The sequence below is a fragment of the Bidens hawaiensis genome, unplaced genomic scaffold (genome assembly GCF_021521415.1).
Source record: "Bidens hawaiensis isolate Kalapana, Puna unplaced genomic scaffold, B.hawaiensis_p1.1 tig00076817_1, whole genome shotgun sequence".
NCBI classification, from domain to species: Eukaryota; Viridiplantae; Streptophyta; class Magnoliopsida; order Asterales; family Asteraceae; genus Bidens; species Bidens hawaiensis.
In genome coordinates, this window is record NW_027506721.1 from 2,940 (window position 1) to 14,742 (window position 11,803).

At 34.8% G+C, this 11,803-nt stretch overlaps 1 protein-coding gene across 1 annotated transcript; it reads right to left on the reverse strand.

The window, feature by feature from the left end:
- Nucleotides 1-10,502: 10,502 nt before the first annotated feature.
- LOC143618454 (secreted RxLR effector protein 161-like) lies at nt 10,503-11,180 on the reverse strand. Its single transcript, XM_077090669.1, has 3 exons — nt 11,120-11,180; nt 10,971-11,068; nt 10,503-10,883 (listed from the first exon to the last, which is right to left on the reverse strand). The coding sequence occupies exons 1-3, from the start codon at nt 11,178-11,180 to the stop codon at nt 10,503-10,505; spliced, it is 540 nt and encodes a 179-aa protein (XP_076946784.1).
- Nucleotides 11,181-11,803: the final 623 nt, after the last annotated feature.

An 11,803-nucleotide genomic window follows, 5' to 3' on the forward strand; every position in this document is an offset into this window, starting at 1 on the left:
CCCTTTCAACCTCTGCATCAGCACAAAACCTCTTCATTACTAACTCCTCAGATCATCCCACTTCATTGCCTTGATCTCCTCTGGACTCTTCCTCTGCTCAACCGATTCCCACCAATACATTGCTTCCTCTCCAAAAGATTGGGTAGGCATAACCCACAACTTGGTCGGGACGGCATTCGCTAATTCGGATAATCTTGTCATCGCGGTTATCCATTGGAGAGTAGCGATTGCGTCTCCCAAACCGGTTAGCTTCGGTGGGTCACAGCCTTTGAAAGACTTATAGTTGCACCCACCCCGGCCTCTTTTCCCGTCATCTGCCTTCACCGACTTAACCACACTTGATCCCTCTTTTCTCCTCCTCATCATCCTTCTTACTCCTTTCCCCCGACTTCTCAGCAGACTTTTTCAGGATTCCAGTTCTTCGCAGCAGCTTCTACCGGCTGAGCAATGGCAGCCTTGAACATCAGGGTCAAGTTGATACCCTTCGTTGTTACTCGGATTTTCCACCGGCTGCACTTCCTTCTCCCTCAGCGTTAGTAGCTGCTTCTACTGATGGTTCTCGAACAACGCATGGCCTACCACGACGTCCCGTACGTCCTCCTCTTCCAGCAACTTTCTTAGCTCCAGCCATTCGTATTCTATAAGGAAACACAAACATCATCACTTAAGGAACCATTTAGTACAAGGATAGTAAGGCTAACAGGTAATAACAGTGGCCAGTTGTGATTAGCTTATCAGTTACTTTCCGTGTCCTATACACTTCCCCTTATGAGTCTATTTGTGATGGTTCTACTTCTAAACACTCAATCAATGAAAACTATCAATTAATCCTATCCCTAACATTCACATATCCTTTATTTAGCAATTAAGCTAACATTAACATACATTCTAACCATACACTTTACCGTTACTGAGCTTGCTCGAGTGACACATGGCTATCTTGAACTGGCATCTTCTTTCTTTTCTTACTTAAATCCCATTCTCTGTTCGAGTCTAAGCATGTAGGATTCTAAATCTCTCGAACTTTGCTCTGATACCAACTTGTAAGGCCCGTTGCCGGTGCCATACTTGGACGTTGGATTTACTCATATACACAATTCTAAATATCAGAGTTAATTAAAACTTAGCGGAATAATATATAACATCAACCATTCGTTACAAATATCCATAATTTTGTCTTTTAAACAGAACATAAAATATAACATTCAAAACATCATGACCATCTTCGATTTCCAGCCTTTTCAATCCTCCATGTGTCCATCTCAAACAGCTGCCTCAATCGGTTAACCTGCGTGCATACTAAAAGTCAGCTACGCTGAGTGAGTTCTAGTTAATCACATAACTTACTTTAGCGTACACATATACGTTCCAGAAGGTACGCATTACATACATAACCTGTACTTCATTCATCCACGCACATTTATAGCTAACCATAAGTTATAAAGGGTATTTCACCCTACATACCTCGGATATTATTAGGGTCCGGTACCCTCCATCATCGGATATTATTAGGGTCCGGTCTCCCTTCATCCTCGGATATTATTAGGGTCCGGTCTCCCTTCATCCTCGGATATTATTAGGGTCCGGTACCCTCCATCCTCGAATATTATTAGGGTCTGGTCACCCTTTCTTCCATACCTTCATACCATACCTTTCTATATACATAATTGTAAGTTTCATACATACATACATCATTCATTCTTCATATCCAACAATTTTATCATCTATCGCTATCCATATCGTATTTCTAGTTTAATTATAACCCACAATGAACGGGGGTACGGGGGGAAGCGCCCCTGGCAGTGGGGTCTAGGGGCGGCAGCCCCTAGCAGGGTCCAAGGGGCATAGCCCCTGGCTGGGGTCGAGCTGTCTTAACACATTTTCCATTATAACTTTAAATCATTAATTAATTTACTAACTTAAAAGTTCAAGGGCTTCTTTGTAATTATATCATTCTTTTTCTAAGTCCAGGGACCATTATGTCATTTTGGTAAACTTCTAGTTCGTTACTTATTCTTGACGAACTGGTTCTTGTAACGAACTGAACCCTTTAACGGACTGGTTATTAAACGAATTGGACCTTCTAACGAACCGGTCCTTTTGACGAATTAGTCCATATAACGAATCAGTCTACGTAACGAATTGGACCTTCTAATTCGTTATCTCCTTTAACGAATGGTCATAGCGAATCAGAAGCTAGTTCGTTATCTCATGCTTAGCGAACTTGAACACGAACTGAGTCTAATTCGTTAGGTAAACTTAACGAACTGCTTGGCGAATCACCCCTAATTTGTTAACTCCCCGTTAACGAATTAGGGTTAGGTCAGAGAATGTCAGGAAGATTCTCTAACATTCCCTTTTACCTCGTACCCTTTCCGGCGTTGTCGCCGGAAAAACGCGGTTTCGCCGGAAAAACGAGTTTTGACTCGTTTTTCTCCGTTTTTCGCCTCGTTCGATCCAGATCTAAGATAGGGTGACCCCTAAGCCCATCTTAGGTTCGGTTTATACCCGATTCCACCCCGGATCTCGTGACTTAAACGGTTTAACGGTGTCGGATCGTCGTTTCGCAACTAGATCTAACGGGTTTGAGCTCATACAATATCATACTATCATTACCTTGGATCGGGATCGGTTTTTCCTTGGTGTTTTCGGCTAGAGGGAGAGAGAGAAAGATGAGAGAGTGCTAAGTGTGTGTTTTGGTGGTGTATGGAATATGTGTAAATGAATGAAAAATGGGTAATTAAGGTTTATGGATCATGGGCTTAAGCCCATGGTCTTTTCCTTCTTTCCTTCATGACCCAAGTCCGTAACCCATATCCATTTTACCCAACACTAGCCCGACTCATAACAATCCATATTTCCTTTTATTAACCGAAACCCAAAAAAACGGGCTGTTACACACATCCATCATCATCATCTCCGCCACACACACCTTCGCCGGAAAAACGAATCACTAGATCTAGAAAAGCGAGGGCAGATCTAAAACATCGGCATAAGATGCAGGGTAGGTGGTGGCCGACGAAGGAGCCAAGGTAGGAATGGGAGGTGCGGTGGTGGTAACCGGCGACCGGTGGTAGTTTGGAGGTGGGCCAACCGGAGAACGGACGAGGTGTGGTGGAGGTCTTGAAATGTATCGCGGGCCGAAGAACTGGCAAAGTACGGTGGTGGTATGGAGATGGCGACGGCCGGAGCTATCGCAAGAGTTGTGAAGAAGATGAAAAGGTGTTGTGGATGAAGATGATCAACATTTTGTTTTAAGTTTAGAAAAGGCATTTTTGTCATATTATATAAATTATAAAAGAAGGGGATATATGTAATTTTAAGTTTCGAATTAGGTATATATGTAATTAGGTTACTTAAAGTGGATATATGTAATTCCTCCAAAAAAATAAATCTAGAAAAGACACATGTGGCACAACTATAACCCCACAATAATAGAGTTTCCAGGGGTTTCTCAACTGGAATAGGTTTTCTTTTTATACTTTCACTATATATATAGGGTTTGGATCAAATACAAATAAAATTAACGTGCTAAATATGAAAATCAAGTAGAGTAATAATATAATTGCATTATAGAGTAATTATGTAATTACTCTATAATGCAATTACGTAATTACTTTACTTGTATATATAATTACTCTACTTGATTTTCACGTTTAGCACACTAGTTTCATTTGTACGTTAACCTTCCCCTATATATATATATATGTGATCAGGATCATGTGAGAACTATTTTTGTAATTGAGAACCATTTTAAACCACAAAAAACCCAAAAATAAAAAAAATCATAAAACATAAAAAAATGCAAAAATGAAAAAGTAAAAAACAAAACAAAATTCTTATTTATCATCCCGGTTTCATAAAAAAAACAGTCTCGGTTTAGCTAAATAATACACATATGTAAAAATTAAGGTAAATGATAATATACATATGTGTACATTACGTAATTAGAGATTAAATGAAATTATACACATATGTATAATATGAAGTTTTTTTTTTATTTTGATATGCAATCGGAATGAAATATAAAAATTTTGGTTTTTTTACTTTTTAAAAAATTTTGTTATTTTTTATTTTATAACTTTTTTATAGGTTTTTTTCATGGATCAAAATGGTTCTCAAAGTTCTTAATTTCCAATGAGTTCTCTTAGGATCCTTATCATATATATACATACATATATATATATATATATATATATATGATTAGAATCATGTGAGAACTATTTTGAAATTGAGAAATTTGAGAACTATTTTAAGCCACAAAAAACCCAAAAATTAAAAAAAATCATAAAACATAAAAAAACGGAAAAATTAAAAAAGTAAAAAAAACAAAATTCTTATTTAACATCCTTGTTTCATAAAAAAAACTTCTCGATTTAGCTAAATTATACACATATGTATAATATGTACATATATGTACATACATGTTTTTTATACACATATGTACAATTTAAGGTAAATGATAATGTACATATGTGTACATCACGTAACAAGAGATTAAATGAAATTATACACATGTGTATAATACGAAGTAATTTTAAACCAGAATGAAATATAAGAATTTTAGTTTTTCTACTTTTTAAAAATTTTTGTTTTATATTTTTTTTAAATTTTTTTATAGAGGTTTAAATGGTTCTCAAATTCTCAATTTCCAAAGTGTTCTCTTAGAATCCTTACCCTATATATATATATATATATATATATATATATATATATATATATATATATATAATGTAAACTAATACCCAAAAATTCTAGGTGTCGCGATGTGGTCGCTCCCCCCCTTTTTTGGAGTCACCAGATTTGCTTGATTTTTAAATGGAGGCTTCTCATGTCTTTGACCCGAAATCACGGGTATGGGTCTTATCAAACCCATATATTTCTTAAACGTGTTATAAGATCTCATTAAATTAAAAACTAATCTCACCAAATATTTGATATAATAATCCTATAAAGTAGGAATATACTAAAATTAATATATGATTTATTTAAAAAAAGGTATATATTATTTATAATTAAAAAACCTATTTGTAGTAAAAAAATAAACGGGTCTTTGATCTCATCAAACCCATATAGCTTTTAAACCGGGTTATAACATCTCATTTATTTGTGAAACAATTTATCATCAAACCATAAGTATATTATTAACTTTCATACAATAAAAAAAGATAAAAATTAAAAAATAAATAAATATTTGAAACAAATAATATTAAAAAAAAACCCGTAATACGGGGGATAAAAACTAGTGTGTGTGTGTATATATATATATATAGGGGAGGGTTATACTAAAAAGAAGTAGTTTTCTAGGAAGACTAGGAATAAATCATATCCATTGGATCATGTTAATCAATGGTTGAGATTTAAAATTACCAAAACCGACATAGTTTCCTATAATTACACTTTCACCACTATAACCGACATAGTTTCTTAGAATTGTTCTTTTACCATATGTTGTTATGCCACTTATCAAAAATCTATTGGTTCTTATCATTCTTAGGAAACTCTTTCTTTTTATTTGAACCATTTTCTATACATATATAGGGGAAAGATCTTTGAGAACTTGATAAGTTGTAAGAACTTAATATGGACCACAAAATCAATTAAATGGGTATTGAATATGTGACTGAGAATAAATATGATTAAAAAATAAATTAGGAGAGAGAATAATGATTTTGATGATTACACAAGTTTAAATGTTAGTTACACATGTGTATATAAGTTGATTTGGTGTGTAAAAAATACTGTAATTTTTTTACGTTACTTCCACTTACATATTACATATTTGTAAAAAAAAATTAAAAAAAAAAGTTGTTACGTTGAGTTATTTCGAGTTCTTAAAACTTAAATTGGTTCTCAAAAGAAATCAATCATATATATATATATATTAGTTTCTTCTTTTGTTTTTTTTTATTATATTATTGATGCCAAATTGAAAAAAATATGACATGTCAATACCTTGAAGTCTTAGCCTCCATGGTTTTTCCATAAAACCATCAATATCCTATTCAAATATAGTCCAAGGTAAAGAAAGGATACAAAATGACTACGGTCTTTAACAACTTTCAATAATGACGATTATAAAAGCATAAAACTAAATATACATACACATATATACACATTCAATCATTACTTATGTGTAAAAAATGTGTAAAGTCCACTGCCAAATCGACGACCTGCTCCATACTTTGGTTACGAAGGTTATCAGGGTCTAGGTTTATGGATGGATTCAATAATTGAAAGTCCCTCCAACTCAATCAATATCAACATGTCGTGACCGGTTAAGCCTGGTTGATTTTGTCAGAAAAGAAAGTAGGTTTCGGGGGGGGGGGGGGGGTTCATTGATTAGTACACCCCTGATGCTGGTAAGGTCGAGATCGTGGTCGTACATCTCCAATTTCCTGCCTATCTTCTTTCTGAGATTGACCAGCCAGCTGGGTTAGTTTGGTTATTATTTTCTATTGAAAAAGAGTCAGCTGTCTGCGCGAGTCATATTCTTCTTGCGACACAACATTCTCATTAAATAAATAGATGTCAGTCATACTTGTGATGGTTCCCAAGGATCCAATATGATCACTTCATTTAGGTCTATACCACTTGAATCGGTGAACAACCGAACCCTTGGGACCTTCTTCAACCCCAGGATGAGTCGACATCGAGGTGCCAAACGACTCCGTTGATAAGAGCTCTTGGAAGTCATCACCTGTTATCCCCAGCGTACCTTTGATCCGTTGAGCGAGAACCCTTCCACACGGGACTCTCGGATCACTATGGCCGACTTTCGTCTCTGTTCGACCAGTCATGCATGCTTATACCATTACGCTCACGAGCATAATCTTAGCTTGAGACTACCTACGCACACCTCCGTTACTCTTTAGTAGGCATCTACCCCATATAAACTACCCACCTTGCAGTCCCCCCCCCCCCCCGAATGATCGGTGCGGCGGTTAGGTATCCTTAGAAGAAAAAGTGGTCTTTCAGGATTGTTCATTGTGTGTCACCACCTCCCACCTATCCTACACATTCGATCAAGGTTGTCACTACGAAGCTATAGTAAAGGTGCACGGGGTCTTACCATCTAGCCGTTGGTACTCCGCATCCCCAATCTAGTAACCCGTAACCCAGATGAAAACTCTTTTTATTTTGTTATTTGGAGAAACGTTTTTTTATTTATTAATGTCAGTTGGATGCCATTCGCCTCTACCTTAACAAGCCAAAGATAACTAACCGAAAACTGGATGAACTTGACCCGGAGCTCCACCAACTGCAGGACTTCTCCAGCAATAGGTGCAACACTAGGTCTCACATATACTATACATTTGCAGTTACATACCAGAAACACTATATAAGCTCGGTATCAAATTAAAACACAAATGACAGTATAAAACAATTCATTTAATGAAAGAAAAATATTTCACTGATAAGTAAATTGAGTCAGTACAAAAAAATTATACGTACAAATTAAAATTAACTTACCATCTTTACTACCTGAATAAAATATCAATCTATAGTACAACAATTTACATTTCAACAGCACAAGATCATCCTACATTTCAACAGCACAAGATCATCCTTGTATTACAGTTATCGATAACTGACCTTGAACTGAGAATGAAACGGATGATAAACATGACCATCAAATCCCATATTTTGTGCACCTACAGCTCCACTGCAACCTTTTTCATCACCGCCCAATTCGTTCCTTTCACCACCACCATCGCCCGCTTGATTAACAGCTTTGCCCCAATCTTTCATCTCCTCCATTGGTTAATGATTAACAATAACCAAATTGTCACCATCTTCATCATCGTCCTCATCTTCGCCCCAATCTTTCATCTTCTCCATTGGTTAATGATTAACAATAAGTGAACCATCAGTATTTAGACCAAACACACTTTTCTTGACCATATATGTTACAAAAACTATATTATTCTACTATAAGCATAAGTCTTCAAATATAATTAAAATTTAATGTGACCGTTACCAACATACGATGAACTGCATGATTCAATAATTGGATCTCTTCAAATAACCGACGAACAAACGATAACAGGAACAACAATGCAATGCAGAAAGCATCTTTGGAAACAAATAAAGAATTGCTAATTAGAACAAATATGGTGATCTTGATCCACTACCAAACCAATTTTTCATAGTTTATCCAACACCTAAAGGATTAACCAAGCTATAGTAAAAAGTGGGATATCAAGAGATCATGTCATGGAGTATGTACAGAAAAATGTAGCTTTATACCAATACCGAAACGAGATTCCATTGACTATCTAGGTTGCTGCAAATTTCATGCGGAGTGAGCCCACCACAGCTCTAAGAAAGGTATAGTCTCTTTAGATTATGTAACTACTATGTTAGAACCCGTATGATAACAGGTTAATAAAACAAACACATGTAGTGCACAGTGTAATAAAACAAAAACAATAAATAAATGATAATATAAACAATTACAAACATTTTTATTAATATCATAAAATTACCAATAGTATACACGTAATAAACATTAGTGTTTTGTAATAGTTAACAAACTTTACAAAACTTTAAAGTTTTTTATTGGTAAGCTTTCATGAATACTATATATATATAGGCCATGCTGTATAAAGTTATATAGAAATTTGAATAGAACTTTGTAATTTCAAACCAAAATAATAAAATTTGAGAAGTCTCATTTCATAAATTGGATTTAAGCAAAGAACCAAAAGGATATAATTAATTTATCGAAACCCAAGTTTTTACCAACGAATCTCCTATGGATGTTTTAATTTTGTGTTGCATTCGATAAACCGATACCCATATTGATCAATATTGATTGAAACAAATGTAAAAAGAAGAAATCAAACAAACCTTATAATTCCAATATAGAAGACGAATGCAAAAGCAGACGACGATCGTTCTGAATATGTATAGTCTAATCGCATTTATATTTTTTATTAGGGTATAATCATTAAATAATTAGGTTGAGGATTACATAGAATTGTTAGGTTTAAGAAACGCCTGAAGAATGAAAATGAAATTGCTTTTGACATAGTTTGGTTGTTTACATAACCCGCTATATGTGAATTGAATTTTAATTTAATGAAAAGGAAAAATAAAAAAAAGGCTAAAATGTCATATGAAATAATTTAAAGAGATTTGATGAAAAGTATTAAATAAAAAGAAAAAAAAAATTCATGTGACAATTTAAAGAGATTTAATGTAAAGTATTTTAATAAAAAAGAAAAAAAATAAAAAAATGGAAAAATATCATATGGTAATTTAAATAGATTTGATAAAAAACATTTTAATGAAAATGAAAAAATAAAAAAAAATGTCAAAATGCCATATGACAATTTAAAGAGTTTTGATGAAAAGTAGGAAAAAATGATTGTTAAAAATTCACTCTTTTATTAGGTAGGTAGATTTTTTTCTCTCTTTATATTTATTTGGTTACTTTTATAACTTTTAATCGAACCTGAAATGACCCGCTTTAACCTGTTATTTGAAATTCCTCAATTTCAGTTGTGCTTCTCTCAAAGTTGGGAAATGAATAGATGGCTATTTATAAATCAATTTTAATAAATAGATTTGATCCATTTATTTGGACAAGTATGCTGACCTATTTATTGTTCAATTTTAACATATTACTAAATGATCATATAACATTCCAGATTGTAGAGACACTACCAAAAGACCTTGACAAGGAAGCTTCTGAATTTGATCCAGAAATGAAACACAAGACCAAACAAATGATCTAATCAAAGCAATAGAAGCATTTGAAAGCACTATGATGAATTGAAACCAGCTTTGGAACCATGAATATGATCCAAGCCTAAAATTGTCTATCAAATTTGACTTATGTATACAAACGCTACCTTTGCTTCCACGTACTCATTGTTTTCAATGGGATTACTAATTGTTTTTTATTTCTTGTATTGACTGTGTTGTTACAATTGAAAGAGAAATTACAAATAAATAGATGGAACTTTTACTCTAAACAAGGAATACAAAATAATAAAGGAAAGAAGTGTCCCCTTGATTTTGCTCCAACGGTCCATGGCTCCAAGTTGTCATAATCATCATACTTTCTCACAATTGAAAAAGGATGTCAAATAATTGATACCAAAGTATTTTATTTTTTAACACTTCCTCTCAAGTTGAGTAGTGGGGTTTCTAATGCTCAACTTGTCAAGACATTGGTTAAATATTCTTCCGTTGACGGCCTTTGTTAATATATATGTTAATTGGTCTTCTGATAGAACAAACGGAAGCTCTATAATCTTGGCTTCAAGTTTTTCTTTGATAATGTGCCTATCAACTTCCACATGTTTTGTACGATCGTGTTGAACTGGATTTTCGGAAATTTTTATTGCAGCTTTGTTGTCACACATGATTTTACTGTCTTCAGTTTGGGGAAATCCGAGTTCTGTCAAAAGTCTATGTATCCATAGAACCTCCGCCACGCCCCGTGCAATTCTTCGGAATTCGGCTTCCGCACTACACAATGCTACCACCTTCTATTTTTTGCTTTTCCATGTAACTAAGTTTCCACTGACTAGAGTGAAGTATCCTGATGTTGATCTTCCATCATCTTTATCTCCTGCCCAGTCTGCGTAGGTATACAGTTGAACCTTTAAATGTTTATTTGGTCGAAAAAGAACTCCATGGCCTACTGTTCCTTTAAGATATCTGATAATCCGCATTACTGCCTCCATGTGGGAAACTTGAGGTTGGTGCATGAATTTGCTGATTACTCCAACTGCATATGCAATGTCTGGACGAGTATACGACAGGTATATTAGTTTACCTACTAAGCGCTGATATCTTTCTTTGTTTGTCAATTCTGCTTCCTCTTCCATATGAAGCTTATGGTTGACTCTCGTTGGGGTATCAACTAGCTTGCAATCAATCATTCCAATTTCGGCTAAAAGCTCAAGAATGTATTTCTTCTGGCATATGAAGATCCCTTATTTAGACCTTAGTACCTCAATTCCAAGAAAGTACTTAAGTCTTCCCAAGTTCTTCAATTCAAATTCAGTGAACAAGTTTGTCTTTAACTTTCTCATTTCTTCTTCATCGTTTCCTGTAATAATCATGTCATCAACATATATAATTAAACAAGTAACAAGTTTACCTCGTCGTTTAAGGAACAATGTATGATCCGAGTTGCTTTGTTGATATCCATATTTCTTCATTGCTAGAGTGAATCTGCCAAACCAAGCTCGAGGAGATTGCTTGAGCCCGTATAGAGATTTTTTTCATCGACACACTTCTTTTGGCAATTGCTTGTGAATCCAGGTGGAGCTTCCATATAAACTTCTTCTTCTAATTCTCCGTGTAGGAATGCATTCTTGACATCAAATTGATGAAGAGACCATCCTTCATTTGTATCAATCGAGAAAAGAACTCTGATTGTGTTAAACTTTGCTACCGGGGAGAACGTTTCTGAGTAGTCAACCCCGTATGTTTGTGTGTAGCCTTTTGCAACTAGTCGTGCTTTATATCTTTTGATAGTTCCATCAGATTTGTGTTTGATTATAAAGACCCACCGACATCCTACTGGTTTTTTTCCCATAGGAAGATCACATTTTTCCCATGTGTTGTTTTTCGTTAAAGCCTGCATTTCTTTATCCATTGCATCCTTCCACTTCTTTGATTTCAGGGCATGCTCCATAGAAGTTGGAATTTGTTCAGTGTAAAGAGAACATGTCTTGGCTTCTTTGGATAGGTTCCCTACGACTATGTTTGCTACAGGATACCTAGAAGATTTGGATTGTTTATCAGGAGAGTATCGTTTGGCTGGAATTCCTCTATTGAC

Bases quoted from the DNA above. Each gene is read 5' to 3' on its own strand.
- LOC143618454 (XM_077090669.1), bottom strand. From the start codon at position 11,180: ATGAAGAAATATGGATATCAACAAAGCAACTCGGATCATACATTGTTC. The intron at 11,069-11,119 runs GTAAACTTGTTA...TGATTATTACAG, and splicing joins ATTGTTCCTTAAACGACGAG to GAAACGATGAAGAAGAAATG. The intron at 10,884-10,970 runs GTACTAAGGTCT...ATTGATTGCAAG, and splicing joins AGTACTTTCTTGGAATTGAG to CTAGTTGATACCCCAACGAG.